This window comes from Clarias gariepinus, chromosome 21 (assembly GCF_024256425.1).
Source record: "Clarias gariepinus isolate MV-2021 ecotype Netherlands chromosome 21, CGAR_prim_01v2, whole genome shotgun sequence".
In the NCBI taxonomy this organism is placed as follows: Eukaryota; Metazoa; Chordata; class Actinopteri; order Siluriformes; family Clariidae; genus Clarias; species Clarias gariepinus.
The window spans coordinates 20,256,231-20,281,196 of NC_071120.1; the positions used below are offsets into that span (position 1 = coordinate 20,256,231).

Sequence of the window (24,966 nt, forward strand, 5' to 3'; positions counted from 1 at the left end):
TTAAATGTTTATAAAAAGCTGGATTAAACATAAAGCAATATTGTTCAGTTTTACAAATGTATCTCTTAAGGTGTAATCAATGCTTTAAATGAATAATCTAAGATGTAAAGAATGATGCAACTTAAGTGTGTGTTGTATCTGTTCTAGCTGTCGATATGATCGAGTACTTTGGACATCCTATGTAAAAGTTTTTCTTATCAGATATTTCACTATAAAGCATTCATAAGTGAGCGGAGTTGAAAGCATATGAAAATATGGGTTTGAATCTTTGAATGTTCCTGCAACGTGTTTTAGGCTGCACAAAATGCTCAGCTGAGCGTTAATCTGCTTATGTGTGTGGCTGATGAATCTGTTAGTGTTCAGTGATACCATCTGGGTGCTTATGCAGAGTGACCACAGTTCCACTTGGCAAAATATAGCTACATTTATTTCATACAAATGGACAGAACAATAATGCAAATTAAATGGTTAGCGAAGCTCCATGAAGATGGATTACATTAAAAATGCATAGCAAGGTTTTGCGAATACAGGATGTTTTAACAAACGTGAAACATAGTACTATATCTGTAAATACTCTTGAAATGTATAAACTTATATCGGTCTACTTACACACACAAATAATGCCCTCTGCGGGGCATCACCTGAAGAACATGTTTTTACCCATCGTTCACATTTTCAATATTCATGAGTGACATTAGCAATATTAAATATTAACAAAAAGGACATAAGAAAATACATAAATGAAGTTCATGTAAGGTTGGAGCATGGACCTACATGAAATTTGGTTGGTAAATATAACACAAATATTGGTAAATAAATAATTCCTGAAAATATACCCCTTTTATTTTTTTTTATGCCAATTAAATGACACATTCACTGGTTAAAATCACAGCATTATCATACATTTAAATTCATCAAAAACGTAAAAGAAGGTAACAGAATAGTGCATCCTTTTGTTAATTAGTAAATTTCAGCATTTGTAATTCACTGATGATTTAAATTCAAATATTTCATATTTGCTGTTTGTTATTATTCTAATATTGCTTTTACCATGTGCTCTGCAATTCACTAATAATAATAATAATAATAATAATAAATAAATAAAAAATTTCATGCTAATGGTGTTGTTTAGTGAAAAGCATACACACGGATTTTTTTTTTTTATTTAGTAAAAAAAGGTGCAAAACAGGAATTGGCATTTCAGTCTAAGTGAAGCCCCAACTCCTTGTGAAAGTACATTATTGTGCACACTTACAATAACACAGACTCAATGTGATTATAAAACATATAAATATAAAATGATTTAAAAAAAATAATACAAATAATTTTTTTTTAAAAACTCTCCACAATAGTGCACTGGAGAGACCGAAACTGAATTGTGATGCTAACTAGTATGCTGAGAAAGTATTACAATAAGCTGTGTTAGTGCAGTGTGTAAATATCTAATTAGGATAAATAACAGCTCAAGAATCTGTGACATAAGACAAAATGAGAAAAGGAAAAACATTTTTGTTCATGATGGCCAAAACGGATGAGTTTATTCCAAATATGCAAAAACCTTTTCTTTTTTCTTTCTTTCTTTTCTTTTTTTTATTTCAAGATTTTTTTTTTAATTTTTTTTGGTTCGCAGCCTGAGGAGAAAATCTTGGCTTTTACGTTTCAAATAAAGACAACAAAGGAATAATTAGAGCGGTGTGCTTCGGCAATGCCCCTACTGTCTACGAGCTCTCGCCTGCTCACCGAATAGGAGCGTGTGCACCCCTTTTCCGTTCCCCCCTCAAACTTGATGGTTGTTGAACTTATTTTTAGTGTCATTTGATAAGCTTCCCTGCTTGCATCGAGACATCCCACTGACCCAGCCACTGGTCATTGTCTATACAGTTTCCCATCAAAGCTGGCGCGCTTTGTCAGATTTCCACTCGAATATCCATTCTGCATCTGAAGTAGCGCATCCAAAGTGACTGGATCGTTCGAGCCTTTTTTTTCCCCTCAGCTGCTGCCCTCTTTCCCCGATGGCATTTCTATCCATACTGGCATCATTTCCTGAACGGCGTCATGACAGCGCATTGGACGAATGTACAAATAATATATATTGCTAGCGCATGTGTGTGTGATGAGGATGATATCTGGAAATGAACAATACTCGTTCTTCTGAAATTTGCATTTTGGGCTTCGCATGATGGATCTTTTAATTCTAATTGATGCAGATAGAATAATGGGTTAGTCCGTGTCAAAAAGCATAAAAAAGATCCTGCTTGCTCATGCTTTCAATTATTTAATTAAGTTGGTTACTGCTGGTTGGTCAGTGGAACAACATCTATAACTACTGTATATTAATATCTGTAACTTAAAAAGAAGGTGCATTTATAAATCCTAATAATTAATGTACAAGTAACAAAAAAGTGCAAAAAAACCGCACAAGGCTCTTAAAGTCCCACAAAAGTAGCTGATTTGGTCATCCGGTCATTTTATGTCTAGTGGTAAAATAATGCACTGGTGATCTCTCCGCTCCCGAGTGCACGATGATGGAAAGGTGTCTCCACAAAAAACGAAAGGGCAAAATCTTAGCGCGTCCAGGACCTTAGGGCGTTCTGTCTACAGTTTGTCATGCGTGTGCACTTCTCAGTGTTAAAATGACAGGATCGGCAGTCACAGAGGTCCCGCTAGGCACTGGGCAATGCTGGAGAAGCTTTGTGGTGAGACATTGCCAAGAGGCGCTGGACTTTCTGCACTCACCAAGCCTACTGGGATTATTGACTCCAACGGCAAACAGACCTCCTCTTTTTATTTCACCCTCCAAAGTAGCCTCTAAAAAAAATTTTTTGTCCCCACATAAGGCACAATATGGTCAGAATATGTTATGCCCTTGGTGTGTATGAAAATCACTTTTCATATCTGCTCCCCCCCACAACTGTTGTATTTAATTTATCTAAAATTGAGCTTAGGAAAATCACAAGTTAAGCTTTTTGGAAAGAAAACACGTATGAAAGGAAACATCTCAGATGTAATGAGATGGCCAATATGATCAAATTAAAGATCCTTAACCTAATACGAGCTGTAACACATGGCTAATGGACAAAGCATACTGTCTCAAAACAAACAAGCAAACAAACACTAAGAAAAAAACCTGGAATTAATTTCTTTTGTTTCGCTTTTCCCGCTCTCATATTTCCTTGATCCATGCATGTTTTGATGATGAGAGGCTGTCTAGTGATGAGGGACACGATTGAAATTCATACAGCGTCCCTGAAATAAACAAACAAACAAACAAACAATTAATAAAAAAGTTAAACACAATGGATTTTTTTTTAACATATTCTAGGAACTTTCTTTTATTTTATTAATAATAACAGATTATAATATTTTCATGATTAATTAATTATGAGAAAATCTGAATGTTCCAGTTAAATGAATCTGTGTGATTTGCAGGTTTTGGTGAAAATCAGGGCTTTTTCCCTTTTTTCTTTTAAAGAAAGAAATAAGGAAAAAGGAAAATATAATACCAATAAAAAGCTACAACTTTATATAAAATAATGTATGTATGTATTTATTTACTTATTTTATTACTCTGCTCCATAATCACTTTTCTTTACACGTGAACATGAATTATAATTAACATATAAAATATAATATCAGGCATATTCTTACAGAACACTACAAACCCAGAAAAACTAATTATTATATAAATGTAATAATGTTTTTTTTTTTTTTAACACAACATTAAAACATTAAAAGTAAAGACAAAAAGTATAAAAATACAGCAACTGACTCAGTCAGTACATAGGATACAGTATATACTGTAGATATAAAGTGTGCTAAAATGGTTTAATCACAGTCTCTGCTCTGATTCCTGCAGAGACACAGATACATTAGTGTAAGGTATGTCTGTGTCCCTGTCCCTCCTTGCCAGAGAGTAAATACTGTAGTTTATTGGCTTTAGAGGACGATTTAGACCACTGGAGACACTTAAACAACTGGCAAAAAGAGGGAGCTCTCGCACAGCTTATTCCTTTACACACACACACACACATTCAGTATACACACACATACACACACACACACACTTCTTTTTGTGACTTCAGGACACTGTATTATACAGTACACATACTGTATATTAATTTTACACGCAGCTCTTTCTTGATGTGATAAAATGTTCTATAACAAATAAAGTCCACCTCCGATTGTAACCTCAGTAACCAGCAAATAGCAGATTTAGGCCTTAAGTTTTGAAGCAGCTTATTCACTGGTCATGCTACTGTAGACATCTACTTTATTTTTATCAATATTTATCAATTTTAAATGCTAGTTAATGGCCATATGACCACAACTATTTGGGTAGTGTACTGTATATATCAGTATAAATCAGGTGCAGATGATGGCAGATGATCAGGCTGGTGATTAGTATACTGCTGATGCTAAATGCTGAGTGGTTGGAACAGATGTGAGGGGAAATGAGCTTGCTGCTGAGCTTGTTTCATAAACAATGAACTTTTAAGTTATCTTTAAGCACGCTGCAGCCTGTCGCAGTAAAACATTTGTTCCTATTTCTTTAATTGAAGCTACTGTACATAACTTGATTTCATAATATAACTGAAGCTAAATTTTCTTACATTTAAATTATGAGGTAATGAGTGAGAAAACGAGACTTTTGCACACTATTGTGTATCACCAGGAAAGCAATGTCAAAGTTTACATAGTACATCTTACGCATAATCCAGTATCCTTGCTGATTTGGCAACAAGCGCAACTAAACTGCATTGATTTGAGTGCAAGCTTTGGTGCGAGTTAATTTAGTGGTAGAAGTGGTTGAATAAGTGTACATTAGCTGAGCTGCTCGTGGTGTCTCAGAGCTTTGAATTACAGTCTGGGGTTCAAATTCCAGGACTGCCAATCTGCCATAGGTTGGATCCTTGGACCTTTTTTTTTTCTCTTTAAATTAAAATACCATGCAAAAATGTATATACCTATAAATATGTTTAGGGTTTTTGATTAATTTTTTTTTTATAGATTATAATTATATAGAAACAAAGATAAAAAAAAAAACTGCAATAGTTGACACTTTTTACATTAACTCTGTTGTTCCATTACATGAAATCTATCACCACTGCTATTCATCTTGTGTTAAAAAAACAACTCCACAGCCAGAATCAGGAATAAACTCTTTAAATTGGCGTCATTTGCCCTACTTTTGCAAGTGCTAATGCACGTTGGACGAAACCCGGCAGTGCCATATACTCTCCACGCATGGAAGGCTTCTCCTGTAAGCCGTGTGAGGCAGACCCTCTGTGCTAGATCTCGTTCTGTCAACAAATAAGGCGCATCAGATGCTGTTTTGGCCATGGCCGACTGTGCCGATAAGTTCACTGGATTTCAAAGAGCTTTGACGGAGGAGCTCGGAAAAGCTGCCCTGCTCTGCACACAACGGCCCGCAGAGCTGACCAGGTGGGGTACAATACGGTCAGTCCCGCTCTGTACCACCCGCTCCAACACAGCAGCAGGCACAGGTCTGGCACTTCCTACTGCACTCTGTGCCACAGTGGCCTTAGGTGGGCAAGACCCAAGCATGGCAATGCCAAGAAAATAAAAAGATAGAGAGATGGATGTTAGTGGTCATGGAATCAGATCAGGGTTTGTGAAATGGATGATTAAAAATATATAGGGATAATTTTTGACCACTATATGACTATATGATACAATATACAGGACGTTTTTCACACTCAGTTTACATATATAAATATATCTGGTGAATATATAAATATATATTCCCAGATAGCCTTTAAAAATGCCTTTGACTAACAAAAGAACATATTGAAATTATAATTGTAATGGCTCTATTGGGACGCTGTATAACACCAGTAAAGTAAAAGTTACACTTTACTAAAAACGTGGTCATTTCGCCTATATATGGAGACCATTGGGACACCAAATTGTACTTCATGACAGAATCACTGTGCTGTATTTATGCTTTGTTCTGCAATTAGAGCTTCAACAAAATCCCAATAAATCTCTTCTGTCCTACTACAATCCAGCAACCAACTTCATCCATCTCAAGAAAACAAAGCAAAAAAGCAAAGAGCATTTTCTAAGCAAAGACATCTTATTAAAACCTTACAAAGAACAGATTGATTTCCATCCATCTTAAATAAAAGCATCAGTCTCATCAAAAGACACCCCCCCCCCCCTCTATTCCAAAAACATATGTAACACCTTTAGAGATTGGCCAAACTCTGACTTCATGACATCATCTCTGTTCTATGTTCTTATGCCTGGAGCCAACTCCATAGCACACAGTGTTGATAGCGTCAGGCTTCAGAGAGCATGTCATGTGCCGATTGTGCCGTGTGTTGAGGCACCAGGCCAATGGACCAGTCCATCTGCAAGTTTGCATCTCATCTTCTACAAAAGCCATGCTCTGGAACAGCTTGATTCCCTTGATGTTAGAACTCACTGAGGAGCTGTTTTGCAATTCCCTGCTCTTTGAGGCTGAGATTTAGTAAGTGCAGACAAAATCTTTGTAATTAAACTTTGGCTCGTTCGCATATCCGTAACCTCTCAGCTCAAAATGCAATACAAGTCAAAACGCTGGTCTTTCCTGTTTTTTTTTTTTTTTCAATTCTTTCTACAATGGTAAACAATGGCCAAATAATCTCCTTGATACTGAGGTGTATCTGCTACTCATGCTCTGTAAATCCTTCATAACAGCTCTAATCTGAAGTATTGTTTGTTAATTGGTAATTTCTGAGGCTGGTATCTCTAAATGAACTTCTCCTCTGCAGCAGGGGTACATTTTGGTCTCGCTTTTCTGGGATGGTCTTCATGAGAGCCAGTTGGTGCTTGATGGGTTTCGCAAATGCACTTGATAATACTGTTCTTGCAAGAATCTAAACTTCATGCCATAAAATACCAACTGACTGTTTTGGTTGTTGTTGTTTCTTAATTATCTAATGCCATGTGTTATTTCAGTACTGTTCTAGAATGCAGAAAATAAATCACTAAATATAAACAATAAATTAGAAGGTGTGTCCAACTCTTATTGTAAAATTTGTAAAATATTTCCTTGTTTAAATGTGTCTATAACTTAAAGTCAACCACAGGGTAAAAGATTGTGCTTTTTATGTTATGTGTAAATAAATAAAATAAATATGGAATATGTAACTAATAGAAAAAACAAATATTAAAAATATAATATTATCTTTTGATTGAGAATCTCTATAAATCTATAATGATGGAGTACAGCAAGATATATCAGCCAAACTAAGCCTATGAAGCCTATCAAGAACCAATGTTTAGGATATGATATGTTTTCAGAGTTAAGTTATGTGTATAGTGAGGATCTAACACTGAAACTGCACACAGCAATATTCAGATCTGATATACAGAAATACAGTTTGACTACACGTTAAAAATTCCGAGCACTAAGTTAACACTTTCGGAGTTCGCGCGAGTCAAACTGGACCTTTCTAAACACTGTAGGTGTTAATTTAACACTCTGGGTGTTAATTCCACATGGAATTTTGCTTTGTATAGATGTTACGTGGGAATTACACAGCAAATATGTTCTGTACAAAAATCTTGAGCAATATCTAACAATTAACAATTTTTTTAAATCTAAAAATACACATTATATATATATATATATATATATATATATATATATATATATATATATATTCTTATATATATATATATATAAAATATGATCCGATTATATATATATATATTTTTTTTTTTTTTTTTTTTTTTTTTCCCAAAGAAATTAACAAATACTGGAGCACTGATTTATGTTTAACCAGTCTCTAAATACTTACATTTCAGCCTAAACGTTGATGCAACTTTGGTTTGAAGTCACAGACTTATGTCACCGACTTACAGTATGACTAATATCTTTTAAAACAGGAACAGAAAAAAATGTGGTTCCTTGTGTAATGTTATGTACATAGTATTTTATTACAGTGATCCGTTATTATTGAAAAATTACTACCGGAGCACTTGATAAGCAAAGTACTTAAGCAGTATTTAAGGAACCGTACTGTTAAATGCTTATCACTGTCAGGCCCTTAAACAAGAAAATAATTTTAACTGTACTGCACTTGTATATGTAGCAATAGTTTTTTTTTCTTTTTTTATGATAATCTTTATGTAAAACTAACATGCACTGATTTACACTGTACATTACATACTAGTAATATGTGTTATCAAAACACCAAACCAAAGTAAGAAGTCTATTAAACCAGCCTCAGCACTGTAATTCACACGGACACAAACTAGCACCTCGTTCTAACATATTATTTATCCCAGAACCCTTTCAAACAAGAGGAAATTCTAAGACATATGATCAGCAATCAAGCCCTGGCCAGCCAGTTCCTCACTAAACCAGAGACACAAAGAGAAGTGATGCTTTTTAATCTTGAGCTGATCATAAAAAAAAACTGTTATGCTAGCATCCAGAGTCATAACATTAGCATATATTTTATCACCATGTCCATATTCGCAATGATGACAGAAGCAGAGTTGAGGGTAAACACACAATAACTCTCGGTGGCGTTAAGATATTGGCCAACTATCTTTCCATTTGATGTATTTATGGTTTGATTATTCGAACGGTTGTCTGGATGATTTTCTGAGTTCACATCGACATTCAACACTTGTCAGAAATGATGGTGGGACGTAAATATATACGTACATATGAGCCCATTTAAAAGGAATGTTCCAGAGCTGCATTAGGGCAGAACAACGTAATTGATTTGTCCTTTTATACAGAGGCCTTAAATATCAATACATGGTGTCTTGAATGGAAAATAATCCATAGCATCCAGAATTTCGTAAGTACTCGTAGTCATTATAATTTTGTTAGCATAGTAGTTATGGGGAGGTCAATTCATTAGTTGTATTATATTTGTTACCATTTTGTCAGTACAGTAATTTAATATTAGTGATGAATTATTGCACTTCAGTCACAAAGTAGTTTACTAGAGTATTTATTAATTACTGAGAACTACCCTGATAAAACTTAATAGCTTAAAGCTAAGATAGCATCAAATAAGTAAACGGAATTTACCAGACCTTTGACTAAAAATCAAGATCTGCATTGCAGTGGTTATTGCTTGGGGGATAATATTTGGATAAACAGAACGAAAATGATGCACCTATTTGCCAGAAATGTTTGAGAGCAGCAGCAAGAAAAATGACAGTCCTATTAATCTTTTATTTGACAGATTTGACATTTTTTTTGTTTAATTTTATCATATATATATATATATATATATATATATATATATATATATATATATATATAATGTAAATGTAAGGTACATAGAAGTGTGCATAATGGCTGAAACTAAAAGGCAACAAATGGTATCTAGATTCAAACCACAGGCTGGCAGAGTGGCAGGATGTTGACTGGTGCTTCCTTTAACATCAATTTTAACCTCACCCAAAATGCCATAACCACAAAGCTTATCTGGCACACCATTACACTGCTCCACTATGTTAACGAGATCCTGTGTACATTTAAGTTACACTATATAACAGAGCTTTCAGTCAGCAGTGCTTTGCAAACATGGCGTTTTTAATGCGTTTTCCATTAATGTCAAAAATAATTAAAGAGCAACTAACATTTCTCATTCAAAGCACCAGCATCTAGTGAAGAGATTATAACAGAAAGCCTTTTCCCGAAAAACTGCGCGGACAACATCACAGATGCTTGCAGATGTTTCCTAATCACTACCCTTCCTCTTTCCCCAGAATACTGTTGTCAGGGTAAGGGTACATCATTGCCAGCTAACAGCTCTGGGCATCATCCCCTGGTTGTTTGAGAGAAAATGCCAGTCGTTTTGGCGGAGTGCGGACACTCACAGACGGCACAGCCGGGCACAGATGGCACTAATGGACAAGTGAAATCCAACAGAGGGAGCGGGACCGAGCCGCAGAGGAAGCGTCATTCCAAATAGCTGCGGTGCAAGCCAGGCCCCCATACCATCCTCCAGTGGGGCTACTGCTGTAGTGCTTCAAGCATAAAGAATTTAAAGTGATAAAATAATGATGATGAGGGATACTATTGGGAAAATTATTAATTAGATCTGATTAAAAAAAAAGAAGAAGAGATATTTGACATTTTTAAATTAATTTAGTTGTACTGTATTAATATCGGGTAATCATACAGATACCTGCAGTATTCCTGGAATAAAATTTGAATATTTCTAAATCATTGATTTTGGGTCCCTTAACAGGTTTTTTGTATGTTTTTTTGGTGATCATTTGTTTCAAAATTCCAAATATGGATAAATCCTAACCTCCTGGCAGAAGCAGACACATTTTTAGAAAAAGGTTGTGATGTCATCAATCTTTACAGGAAGCAAATGTCTGAATATTTAGTTAAAAAAAAAAGACTACATAACGACCTGATTCTTAACACCGTTATACACTATTAAAACGGCAATTGAAATCAAATCATGCGTCAGCTTCAGCTGCATGTCCACAGGTTCCCACACACTACTCCATTACTTAGGTCCAATGTATGTATGGGACGTACCAAATTTCCCTTGTGTACGTCTAATTTCCATAAAAGAAGCGATCCAAGATCCAAGGAAGCTAGCGTCATGCAAGATCCAAGGAATGACATAAATCCAAGTAGGACAAGAGAAAAAAGTTTTTCTGTGAAGTTTACTTAGAGGTAATTTTTGTCCAAGGGTGATAAAAACTGCTGGATATGGAACCAGTTTAATAAAAACTTAATTATTTTTTAACCTCACCTGCAGAAAGTTATATCAACCATATTTTACAGCCATTATATGTAAACTACAGTCATTTCTACAATACTGTACTCAAACCAGTGTAGTACTAGTATAGTGGAAAAATCTATAGTAAGTTCAAACATGTTCCAGTTTAATAGTTTACTGTTAAAGAATAAAATACGACAAATAAAAGTAATGGCGATCTTAAATGTGTCTTTTTGAGGCAAGATTTATTTTCTTTCCACAAATTTGTTACGGGAGAGTTACCAACTGGCAAAAGTGTACTGATATTCTACCAAGTCACGTAGTGTATCAGTATCAGGATCAACACATCTGCTTCGGTCCTCTCAGTCTGCCTACTTCTCCTGATTTCCTCTGAGAAAGATCAAGACACTGCAAATGAACATTTAAAAAGGCCTATGGGCTCATCCGTGCTTTATCTCTAGTGTAATAGTGCATGTGCATGTATATGTGTGTGTGTGGGTTGGGGGGTGGGTGCACAAGTCCCAGTTTGCCTTGCCATCCACCAGCACAGTGGTGGTCAGAGGTCGCATATGATCGCAGCAAAGGGGAAGAGCAAATCATGTGACAAGGGCAGCGATAATTGGAGGGAGCTGTCAGGATGGAGCAGCGGTGAGTGTGTGCAAGAGTCCTGCCATTTGGACATGTCGGTGCACATGTGCCAGGAAGCCCGCCCTCCCATGGGGTGGCACACATTAAAGCCTGTGATGAGGCTAATGTGGGCAGAAATGGCCTTGGCACTCAGCCCATGTAGGTTCCATGCCTTGACCTATCAGAGCAGCCTAAATGTAAAGGCAAATGTACAGCTAGTCTTAACACCTGACATATTAGGCTCAGAACAACATCGTACGGATTTTCAGTGTAGTTATACTGGATAGAGGTAAGAATATCTGTTTATTATCAGGGGTAGATTTTGTGTTGGATATATATTCAGCTTACACTACAGTAAAATATCTCCCTTCATCAAAAATGACCTTTATGGTATTTATATTTAAATTAATTTCATGAACAAGAAAATCATTTGTTCATGTACATAATACTAATTGTGGAAACAATCATAATGTATCACACAGTGTGTCAAAATAAAAAAAAAAGTGTTTAAAAAAGTGGCACTTTTTTATTTGAAGGGTACTGTAGCTGTAACAAGCCTTCTGAAAATAAAGAAATGTGTACTGTATAAATATTATGCAAAAAAATATAGTATGAGTAATGTAAAGGTTTTTGACAGAGCCTTTTAAAAATCATTTTAAGACATGCATTGCTTCGTCGTTACACGAATCAGATAAGCTAGTCATCTAGCAGTGTATCTTCATCCTCGAAGGGTCACTTTCAAGGGAACAAACAGGTGAAAGTCAGATGGAGCAAGATCAGGACTATAGGCTTTTGCTCTTCAATAAGCCTCTCACTGTAATAAGCACTGTTGAGTGTTAAAACTTTTTTTCATGATAATGTTCAAATACTGGCTCTTAAGAATCCCATAAATCTTTAAGCATAAATTTTCCAGCTGATTGTCGACTTTTAAACTTTTTCTTGGTTGGCAATTGAGGATGTTTCCGTTCTATACTCTGCTGTTTACTCCCAAACTCCTAGTGATGATTCCATGTCTCATCACCAGTAACGATTCTCTTTAAGGCGCTTTCACCTTCCTTAAAGTATCTGTCCAGAATGCATCTGTTTACGCTCCCTTGTGAGTTGTTCTGTGTTCTCAGGTACACCTTCAGACCACAAAAATGAATCGCTGCACACTGCCCTTCTTTAATCCAAATCACAAGTGGGGCATCTATTTTTGCTCACACTACAGTTGGAAAGGAACGGATGTTACATGAAACATTCAATCCTGCACAGCAGTGATTGGGAAGACAGTGGGTTAAATGGAAAGTGCTGATACGACAGTACGACTAACAGAAGTCTTAATATAACCAGGAGTGCGGATAATTTTTGACTCACCCTCAACCGTATTTATTAAACCCATAGCAGGCATTTAGAGTGCTGTTGTGAAGCACTATATTGACCTTCTTTAACTTTTAACAAAGTGCAGTGAATAAACTGTAGGTAGGAACTAACTAATAACTTTATAATAACATATAATAATATAATAACTTTAAAAGCTTTCACCAAAATGCATCAGGAGGAGATCACCAAATCTGTAACTGCTTCGTTTTCTTGAGCCTGAATTCACTCCAAAGTCCGAAGTGACTGACAGAAGTTGAACTAATGCATTCTTTTTTACTTAAGTCTATCTGGTTTAGGATTCTTCTGAGCTGCTTTTCTGCTCATCATGTTTGTACAGAGCAGTTATTTGTTGATCTGTGTCTGCATTATTGCGAATAAATGAGGTGTCCAGGTGTTCCTATTAAAATGGCCAGTGAATGTAAATACACATTTATTTTCCCCCTTAGTTTTAAATAATAGCAATGGCAACAATGGAATCATGTTTCGCAAAAATGAGGGGGAAAAAATCCACTACATACAGTAAATTACTCAACATTGATTTTAAAAAGAAAATGCTTTATAACTTTGTTTTATATCTTGATTTTAACATCAAAGTAAAAATACAGGTTGTTGGAAAATCTAAATGCATCATGCACCTCGTTTACTTGCACAAAATCTAACCATGCAAATATGTTTTCAATTTATAACTCTGGGTTGTCCTAACATGTTAATTCATTCCATTTTCCTCGCGCAAAAAATTTGCACTTTTAAATTACGACACAGAAAAGTTGTCTGTTATTTACTGCCCCGAGAGCGCAGGAGTATGAAAATACACCCGGCCTGCTCGAGCGGCTATGCTCGGTGGAAAGCTTCGACAATAAAGCATCTTGTTGTGTCTACTGAGGAAAATATGCTTATCAAGCCGCATGGTAATGTAAGCAGTAAATAACGTGATCGCTGCGCGGCCACGGAGGAACTGTAGCAGTGTGAAGCGGCTCGGGGCTAGGCGAGATTATGAAAGGAGGCACGAGGCTGTTTGAATTGGGTTAATGTGACCTGAGCCGCACAGACATCGCACTAACGCTGGTCCGAGTGTACAGAGTGCTCCCGCGTGCACAGACATTATCGTAGGAGTGTACGCCGAGATATAAAGGACACTGGTGAGGAAACAAATGTATTAGTTATTATGTCGCTTCATTACAACACTTTATTGTATATTGTATGAGTGTCTGACCAATTAAAACCAAGAACTACATGTGACTAATCCCGACACCGGCACTTGCGGTTAGACCTGAAGCTGCATTTGCACAACCGGAGCTTCCACGAGTTTAAGTCATGTGTGCAATCCTGCCTCTTTTGCTCACAAAGATACGCTGTGACCTTTATTACAGCAACTGCACTGACCGTATGAAAAAATAAAATGCACAACAGACTACACATTAGTCGGGGCTTACTGTAACACTTTCCAATCCTGATTTTTTTTCCCTTTCTTTATCTTTCTCCCCATCTGCTTCTATTCAATCTATTGGAATTTCAACAAGATCTTGTTTAAACTATAAAACGTATTTTACCCGAGAGTCGTGGTGTTGTTACGCTCCTGCCTGTTTGAATTTGCATATAATGCATTAGAAAAAAAAAAGAAAGAAAAAAAAAAACGTCAATGAAATGAATGTGCTTTGTTTGGACAGGGGAATTGCGCAACATAGAGAAAGAAACAAGTCATATGGTTTCAATCAATATTAACATACACAGAGCACATTCTGCTGAGAGCCTGGGAAGGAGCATGTGACTTGTGGATTTCCAGAGCTGCACAGAAATATCAGACTACTAACGCAGATTCGTGAAATCCTTCAATGACAAACCTTTTCCGTTAATGATGTTATGAACAAACTTGCGCAAGACAAAAGTGGCTGAAATACAAATACAAACTCTGTATGGTTACTCCATGGTCATCCATAATTAAACTGGAAATGGAAACTCAATCATTGTGAACGATCTTTTAATCAGGTGCCCCACCTACAGTCATAGCAAAAGCTTTGGCTCCATTTAAGCCCATGGGGTGGAGGGAAAAATAAGGGACTACTCCAGCTGTAGTCGAATGTCTGGGCTTCCCTCCATACTCACATGTACTGGAAACTGCTGAAGTGGGTGCAATGCAGGAGGAACAGCTGTTACCTGTAGGTGGTGCCAAAAAACAACCACCTCCGTCACGACACTTCCAGAATCAGAAGGTCCTGCCCGTGACGCTTCCGAGTCCTGTACAGCTGGATGTGAAATCACAATTTAAACTCCTGTATTTTGTGGGACTATGAACTAAAAAGAAAACCCTAGTGAAGAAAACCTGGACAGAAAGGCCTAAATGGAGATCAGATGTTTACAGTAATGGGTTTCTATTGCCTATGGTTGTAATACGGTTTAAGGAAAGACTTTACTAAAGTAAACTAAATAGTAAAAACCTATTCAAAAGCTCATCATCTTGTTTTCCTAAGCAGACATATTGTGTACTGGGGTAAAGGGTGACTGCAAGACGATTTTTTAAAGGGGAAGTACTAACGCAAGACTTAATACTGAAAGACAAACCACATGTTTATTGCAGTGTATGAAATATTTTTGTATAGAATGTGACTGTGGAACAAATAAAGTTATTATTTCAAATATTTGAGACATTTTCCGGTCCTAACACGAACAAATGCAATAAGCAAGTCCGAGGAAAGATGAGACAAAAACAAGCATACAAAAGACTATGCTAAGGTACGCCGTGATACTTTTTAATATTATTTTTTAGAGGAAGAACCTAATCATAAATCTTTATATAAAAGGTGTAAGCTAATCATGTAAAACTTTGTAGGTTAGTTTTCCATGTCAAGGGTATTCCAAGACTCGGATAATAGAGGAAAGAAATGCATAAAGGAAAAGTTATTTCTCTTGGGATCATTCGGACAGATATGATGCGATGTTATATATAGCTATGGTAAATAATCTCCCTCTAATAATAGGAATTTTTTGTTTCTGCTTACAGGAACTGACCAAAAGCATAAAGAAAAGGAGATGTGGTTGGTTAGAATCACGTGACAAAATATTTTTGTATTTCTCAGAAACAGCAACTCTGTGGGAAATTCCGATGACTCCTTGCAATGGAATAGCCAATGAAACCCTCAAAAGTTATAAGAAAACGCTCAAAAGCACTGTCGCCTCGCACCTACAGAATCTGGTTGGATTTCCACCTCTAGGTCTGTGTGCATGTTCTCCCCGTGCTTAGTGGGTTTCCTTCGGGTGCTCCGGGTTTCCTCCCACAGTCCAAAAACATGCAGATTAGGCTAATTGGCGTTCCCAAATTGCCTGTAACAAGTGAATGAGCATGTGAGTGTGTGTGGCCTGCGATGGATTGACACCCCGTTCATGGTGTGCCCATAAGTCTCCTGGTATAGGCTCCAGGCCCCCGCGACCCTGTATACAGGATAAAACGATATAGACAATGAGTGAGAGTGAGGAGAAGTGGCTCAGCAGTTAGCACTGTCGCCGTGCACCTCCAGGGTTAGGGGTTCGAATCATGACTCTGTCGTGTATGCATGGAGTCACCATGCTTTATGCGGTTTCCCTCAAAGGTCTGAGCGTAAAGGTAATGCAACAAATGTTAACAAGCATATCTTGAGCTGCAGGATATGTGAATTACGGTAACGCTCACAAAAAACATTCCAAACGGTGTTCATATATTTCAAACCTGAAATTCCCCTGCAGCTACACCTCTCCATTGTGGCTCACTATGGACCGGAGCTAACATGCTGGTGTCCACACAACCTCCGAGGGCACTGAGTCTGCATTCAGATATGCAGATGTCATGATAATGAGATGCCTCCTCAGACTTGCCTTGCTAGGACTGCAAATGTCTCTATCTGCAAGCGTGTGTGTGTGTGTATGTGTGTGTGTGTGTGTGCATGCCAGTTTGTTTACCCCTTGAACCAAATACAGGCGCCAGCTTCACCCTATCTCTCATTCTCTCCCTGTAAATGGAACATGCAATTGGGAAACGCTATTTATTTTGCTAAGGGCAAATGACAAGCGGGGCAAGGGCATTTGCTCAATGTTTTAATGCCACCATTCACCAACAGCGGGTGTCTAACTGTGGGGGTGTATGCGCCTGTGTGTGTTTGCAAACGAGGGGAGTGCGACTGCATGAATGTGAGAGTGTGTGTGAACTGGGGGAGGGGCGCCTATTAAATGGAGGATGACAGGGAGTAATTATTCTAATGCGCTACATGGCAGACTAAAGCGGAAGGCCTGTGCTGAGGTGTCAGCTGTGAGTCATTACGGCTGACACACGCTGGATTCTGCAGAGGCAGCTGTCTCTCTCCCAGGTGGGCTGACAGAGGCCACCAACAGGGCCACCGCTAGAACTGCGTAGCTTTAGACTTGTAGGTGGCTCACGCGGGCTTATGGACAAGGTGGAGAAGTGCAGGCGCTAATACTTTTCAGCCAGAGACCTGTCTGTGGTGTTCACGTTTTATGAATGGACAAGATTAAGATGCACAAGATTGGGCCCAAAATATGAAAATATGATGAAAAAATTACTTTCATGTATTTCGAAGCATACAGAAAGTATGGGAAAAATATCATCAACTATACTGTTATAAATTGCCCGTGTTAAAGGTTCCATATTCGACTATTTCATTAACAAGTGCACACAGGTCTCAGAGCTCCCTCAAAGTGTGTGTGTTAACGATCAAGCTGAAATAGCCATCAGAAAATGCATTTATTCAAACCTCAAAGTCCTTCCACAAATGCACCATTGCAGGATCTACTGTATGTAAATGAGCTACTTATGAACCATGAGCTGAAAAACAACCCAGAGGAGGGTATTGTCTTATATGAGATCACAATAGGGGGGAAAAAAATCTCATTGGCTTGTTTAAGCCCTGACCAATACAAAAAAGGAAAAACATAAAAAAAAATTATTATGATTTAAAAAAAAATATATTATTTGCATGCACACACACTTTACAACCCATCTGAATACCAAAAAACGACTAAAAAGTGATTTTTGTGCACAAAAACACGTTTACCCCTACCATCCTGAGTTCCAGGGCATAAAGAGGCTTAATTCTCTCTCTCTCTCTCTCTCTCTCTCTTTCTCTCTCGGGGTGAGGGATGAAATGCTTGCACTCCTGCATCAATCTTAGCGACACTAGCCAGTCATGTTAGTCTGTGAGCTCATGCAAAAGAAACGTGAGGATAGCGCTTTTGTGTTACACCTGCTCTTTAACTGTGCATGAGCAGCAAGTCCAGCAACTACAGTCGGTGGCATTACATGCCTCGTATGCGTACCATCTCTAAGTAAATAATGAATTTCGCATAATAGGTCCCCTTTAGACGGGATGGTGGTGTATTGGTTAGCACTGTTGCCTTGCACCTCCCGGATCCGGGTTCGATTCCTGTACTCCGGTTTCCTCTCACAGTCCAAAGACATGCACTGATTAGGTTAATTGCCGTTTCCAAACTGCCCATAGTGTGTGTAAGTGTGTGTGCCCTGTGATAGATTGGCACCCTGTCCAGGGTGTACCCCGCCTCGTGTCCTAAGCCTCCTGGAACAGGCTCCAGACCCCCCGCGACACTGAATACAGGATAAAGCGGTATGGCAGATGAGTGAGTGAGTGATTGAGGTACACTTTAAAAAACTTGGCTCCTCTTTAGGCAGAGATCGTTCTAGTGTGTAGTAATAAATAAGGAAAAAAAAAAACGAAATCTTGTTACACACACAAAGGTTTATGTCAATTTGCAGCTCTTCCGTATATATCCTCAGTAAAAAGTTTCCCAGGGTGTAGTTATGGTGTACACAAACAGGTTTCTTGGCATTGAAGTAATATATGTCAAATTTTTTTTTTTCTCATAAATTGAAGTATCATCGCAAGTGCGGAAGCTGCAAGATGACTCAGTTAAAGCTGTGCTGTATTTAGCTTCTATCATTTTTCACACACCGACTGCAGATGCTTCCTCTTTGATCAGCTGTCAACAAACCAGCTTCCCTGAACTTAACAGAAATAACACAGAACCTGCCATAACGTTGGAGTTTTGATCTCTGCATTGGCTATAAATTTCGTCTAGACTCTCATCCATGATGAAATTCCTAGAATGTTTAAATCCACATTTGATTGACATGTGACTCCACTCCATTAAAAATTTTACATGATGACAAAACCTCACACTCGGGGCAGTCAGCACACTCAGGAAAGTCCCATTCTTTCCTGCCAAATGCAAAAGACAAATAAAGCATCTGATGTTAATCTCTAAGGTTGTATGCACACACATAGCTACAATGCGGAAGGTACAGTATCTCTGTCCCCTGACTTCCTTCCCTTGCAGTAACACCAGTGCGAAAACATCGCATGACATCAGTGGCCTCATCCTTTATCGCTTTCTTTCAGTATACACAGAGTAACCTTCAGAAAAACCTGCTGACCGCCGTTTTACGTCTTCATTAGTGCCGGTGTCAGTCATGGATAGTTTCTTTCATCTTAATTTGACAAGACAGAGAGGTTAAAAATAAAATTCTACTTTTACATCAGGTCCGGATGTGTATTTATTTATGGAACAGAAATTTTAAATGTCATTATGCATCTCCGCTCACAAAGAGGAAGAATCAGGACTACTTACACACATATGTTTTGATTTGGGATTAGAACAGAGAAGGAAAAACAATGCCCTTTGTGTATCTCTCTATTACTGTATGTCAAGGAAGACTTGAAAGTCCATGAAACTGATCTATCCACTCGGTGATGATATATGAGACGAGATGACCTATAACTCATTAAGGCTGACATCATTATTAAGGTTAGATTATAAACTGTTACCATTAGCATCGTGGCCATCCATAATGATGACGATGAATGCCATATTGATTAAAATTTATGCCTTTTTCTGCCATATCATAATATTCCAGCCCAATGACTAGGAGATCTAGAAGGGCAGAGAAGAACTGTGCTTTTATAGGATTTTTTTTCCCACAAAAACAACACGCACTTCAAGTATAAAGTATGCATGTAAAAAAAAAAAATCTTTTCAATCAGTAATGAATTACATATTTCAAGCAGGTTAAATAATCAATGCAGAAAATGTTATAATAAAGTCGGATGTTATAATAAAGTCGGACTTCCTGAATCTGGTCTAATCAGGTCTGATGTGATTAATAATTTAGTTATGAAGCGGTCTGACTAAGATTCAGTGAATAAAATAAAATCCCATCTGCTGTCTAAGTTCAAATCTAGACATCTAAGTGTCCGAGGCTGATAAGGTGGATAATATGGGAGCCTAAAAGAAGCCAAATATTACCAGTTATATATGATTGTAACTTAATTTGACATTATTAATATTTATTTTTATGCTATGGCAAATTTATTACACTTTATAATAATCTAAAAAATGTAAAATGATTTAATTTTGTTGATGCTTTTTTTTATAGAACAAATGTATTTATAAAATAATTTCTCAATATAACTTCATATGTTTCTTAATGACCCAATGATATGATAATCACTGAATGAAAAGTCACATTTTAATAAATATGCTAATGCATTTCTGAATTCTGTGGTTTTATCCTATATGTGTTTTCTTTTTTTTAATGCTCATTGAATTCTGTGTTAATATTGCGCAGATTTCTCTCTCATGTTTTACTGTAATTGTTGGCTTAAATGCTTTTTGTAGCAACGCATACTAAAGTTCTTTATATCGATATATATATTCAAACATATTTCGCATTTCATCACATTCAAAATTCAAATTATTCAGATGAAGAGCAGAAGGCATTATAATACATTACTGATTCCCTGTGTGATTTCTGTGCAAGTCTGACACATGGAGACATAAATCTGTGCAACAAACCGGCCCGCAAAAAAGCTGACATTAACAATAATGCGACTTAATTGCGACTGTGATTCCTGGAGTTATTGTAACAATAATAATAATAATAATAATAATATTAAAATAATAACATTTTATATGTATATAGATAAACAAGCATATATCAGAATTATCTGATTAAATTGAACCACATAAGGAAAATTAATGGGAATTTGCCAAAAAAACAAGATAAATAAATAATAAATGAAAAGTATTTTTAACATTTTCATTAGCATTAAATATTTAGACATAAAATATTTTTACAAAAATTCACAGAAGAACTAAGTAAGTTGAATATGAATATTCCAAATATCCAATTCTAAATCAATACAACAGTTACAACAAAATAAAAATAGAATATATTAAGTTGGTTCTTCTAAGAAGTGGGTATCGCATTTTATATTATAATATTAGTAATAAATAACATATTATTTAGTAATAAGCAATAATAAAAAAGAGTCATATCTTTAGAAATCATTATAGCACAAAACGAATACTTAAAGACAACAAACATGCAAAAATTGTTTCTGGGTAAGTGTAAGTAGTCAATATCAGCATTTTCAATCCTCTTTCCCTGTAGTTCAGACCGACTTATTCTCTATTTGCTTTCCTCAATCCCTTCTTCCCTGAGCCACATTTCCAAAAACTGACGTGAGCTCACTGGGGTCCCCCATCTAATCTTGTTACCAGCAGGCCTGGCTGCGCAGGGAGCCTTGCAGCTTAACATGGCGCACATTACCAAATTTACAACCAGCCGTCCGGACATCTGCCCTACTTTTCTCCAGTTCGCGTGCCGAAATATTTCGAACAAGAAAAAAAAAAAAGGAGGGGGTAGATCTAATCTGGTTCAAAGAGCAAGAGGCCATTTCATCGGAATCAGCAAGCCCCAGCCACCGTTAAAGCTGTCACTTCTCTTCTGGGGCCGAAGCGGCTGAATGAAAGTGTCAGCCTTCGACATGCCGCTTGTTAGTGGGAACCGGGAGCGTCCACTGATAACGCTAATGAGGAGGATGAACACACCTATTGTTCCCCTGAGCCACCACCCCCCACACCCCCCACCACCACCACCGAGCACCCTAACACAATTCTCCCATTAGAGCATTTCCACACCAGCTACTTAAAGGCAATAAAAGGCCAAGGAGGCTCAGAGAGAGAGAGAGGGAGGTGGAGGAGTCAAACTTCGGTAATTGTGTTTGTGCTCCATCAGCCGCTTTAACTCTTCTTGTGTGCAAACGTCGGCTCCTTTTTCCGAAACACTTCATTATTTGTGATGCTCTGGTTTAATTCCAATTACCCTGTTAATTAGAAATCTCATGCTCTCTGATCTAGGGTACTTAACACCATTTCCATTTTTTTCTTTTTCCGCAACAAGAGCGCTTTCAGTTCACCACCGAGTCAGTTCATTATATTTTATACAGCGCGGCATTTAGTGCAGTGTTTGTCACGGAATAATACACTGATAATATATTCGGTTACGTATTTGCAAACAGTTATTAGTATCTGTTGTTAGATCTTTCCCTATTTAGCTGTCTCCCTCTCGCTCTCTCTCTCTTTTTTGTTTTTTCTTGGTTTATTTTGATGTAAATACCTAGCGTGTCATCCAGTTTAATCAGTAAATTAATGCTAATTAATTTGCATAACAAAGGGTCTAATGGAATACGGAATGCAGTAATTCTGGGAGAAAATCAGGATTTAATTGAGCAGTTTTGTTTCATTTCCTCCCGGCAAAAAAACAAAACAAAAAAAGTTGAATAACATGAAAGACGAAAGATTTCTTTAACGTATAATAAGAAGGTGCAAAGGCATACAGCTGATATAAGGAGAAAGCCTTCGCCTTGATGTCGATTCAAACCCTATTTACAGGGCCGTGCCGCGGCGCGTGACTCTGCTGATTAAGCGGCTCCTCGGTGAAACTGCCAGGATTCAGTTCATACTGCTCCGGCTAGTTCATTAGGACCTGAGTTGTCTCACTCGCCTGGGCACAGCACAAACAGTCCAGTATTGTCTGTGAGTGCTCGTGCCCCGATCCAAGCTCTTACACAGTGCCACGGCTAAATCTGGCCATGTGTGTTAAAATCTCAATCTGGCCATGTGTGTCTGAGACCTGGGGGACTCGGCCTGCCAGCCCAGCGACTTAATCTCTTGCTTTTCCTCTCTCCCTGCCACCCTCCTCCGCCAAAATGCTCTTTGCCCATGCCAGTGCTGCTACCCTTGCATCTTCGACGCCCATCCACCCCCTCCTCTAATGGCATTCTTCAAGAGCTGGGCTGCATCTCGCTGCCCGCTCACAGTCGCTTAATTAAAATGCTCCTGGCACACTGTTTATGTGACCGATGGCTGTTAAATTAAGACACTGTCACAGTGGGCTGTTTTTTAACCCCCGCTCTCTGGAAATCGTGAATCTCGGAATCACGAGCGCTTTTGTCCGCGGTGACAATTTCCACCATTTAAAAAAAAAAAAAAAAAAACGCAACCCACCTCGTTTCAAGCGCTGCCATTAGGAAGCTACAAGTCGGTGTGCACTAATAAGGTATCCGTTACAGCCTGGATGATTTTTAATAGGGTCACAGGGGTGACACCAAAGTGACATTATATGTATGCATCGAATAAAAAGCCTGTTTGCTGTTTGAGGAAGAAAAAGAAATGCTGCTCATGCTCAATCAGTGTCAATATCTGTAGATTTGAGGAACACACCAGGCTTATGAATTGTTGCTTTTCTTGAATTTATGAGAACAGAAAGCAGAAATCATAATAATGTGGCAGCATAAGAAGAACTGTAAGCTTTTCTAAAATTATCCCGAGCCGTTTCTGGGAAAGATCCTTCAATGCAATCTTGATCAGTTTTTCTTCCCGACCCCATAGGGAATTAAAACGTCTTTAAACGCACAGCCTCAAATAAATAGCGTGCTCCTCTCAGTGACTTTGCCTTTCTGCGACAGATCGCCAGGGTTAATGTATGTTAATGTATCATTTATAAAGGAGCTTGTTAGTGGCTTTTCGTAGGCTGCTGCTTTGTAAAACAATAGCAAGCCAGTCGGATTGGAGGCAGGCGAGAAAGCCAGGCGCCCGTTCAAAAGGCGCTGACGCTTTCCCCTACCTGCTGTCCCCGGCCGCTCTTTTCCGGAAAAACTCAGCGGCAGATGTTACGGCGCTAAGTTGGCTCTGAAGTGCCTCCCTGGCTCCCAGATCTCCCCAACAACACAGTCAAAGTGCATTAGATCTCTTTATTTGTGCCCCGGGCAAGTGCAGCAGTGCAGCTGTGTCCATCTCCCGCTCTACCTTTGGTGTTGGAGCCCCTCAGGCGGTAAAATGGGAGACCAGTAAGTATTTGGACTGCTTATAAAACCTACAGCTGCTGAGAATCCTGCAGTCTGGCTACAGGCAGTGTGTGTGTGTGTGTGTGTTGGAGTGGGGGTTGAGTGAAACAAGGGAATGGTGGGAGGGACCCCAGGGTCCAGGAGCTGAACAGATGTCTGCGACAACCTGCTTCCTTACACCTGTATGAGTCCTTGTAACCCGGCGATCCAGCACTGAAAAATTCATGACCCTGGAGGGTTCCTGTCGGCCATCAAAGCCCCCACTCTTCCTCTCCTCAGGCGGGGGACTTCTCGAGCTTTGATAATGCACGCCTGGGCACAGAGCACCTGATGAAGAGCTTTCAAGTCAGTACGCTCAAACTGTGGCCTCGCAAAGCATGCCAGGGACCTGCTCAGAGGTTTCCAATGGCTCTGAACGCTCCACTGGGTTGGGCTTGTTTGGAGTTCTCGAGTTTTGAGGGTTTTTGTTTAGAGAAAGGTCATCAATAGTGGCTCAAACTCTAGCTGTGTGTGTTTTTTTTAAATCCTGTGCCCACTTTGCTTCTACAGACACTCTTTCCTACACCAGTTATTTCTGTTTATACTGGAAATATTGAATCTACTGACTGTAGTTATTACAACCCAGCAGCTTGGAAACAACCCTGAACAAAAAATGAAAAAGGAAATTATAACCCAGCAGGGCTTCATTCTGATTACCCAAACTCCGTGAAAAACTAAAGGAACTGATCATTTTTACCAATCAAAAGCAGAACTGACAAAAAGGAAAGAACAAAGATAGATCCTAAGATAATCTTAAACTCTTAGAGCAGGGATCGCTGGATAATGAAGAGTTCTTGTCCAAAAAAAAAGTTACTCTAAGGGTTTGCTGGAGAATTGAACGCTTTTACCTTTGGGATTTGATCACAGTTAGATTTATTGTATAACTAAGAATCTATGGCTTTGGTTTCTTTACATAATTAAAGGGTCATAGCTTTTAAAATAGATTCATTAGGGTTTCACTGGAGAAATAAAGATGTTTGACTTTTCTAAAACAAGGTTCTTTATTAGTTGATTAAATAATTAAGAGATCTTTG

General features: G+C 38.1%; 1 protein-coding gene across 1 annotated transcript in view; it reads right to left on the minus strand.

Annotated features, from left to right (window-relative positions):
- Positions 1–411: 411 nt before the first annotated feature.
- The window catches only part of antxr2a (ANTXR cell adhesion molecule 2a), a 46,478-nt gene continuing 21,923 nt past the window's right edge, over positions 412–24,966 (minus strand). The window contains exon 17 of the mRNA XM_053481053.1: positions 412–3,246. Within this exon, the coding sequence (XP_053337028.1) occupies positions 3,208–3,246 (39 nt within the window). The 3' untranslated portion in view covers positions 412–3,207. The remainder of the gene's footprint in view (positions 3,247–24,966) is intronic.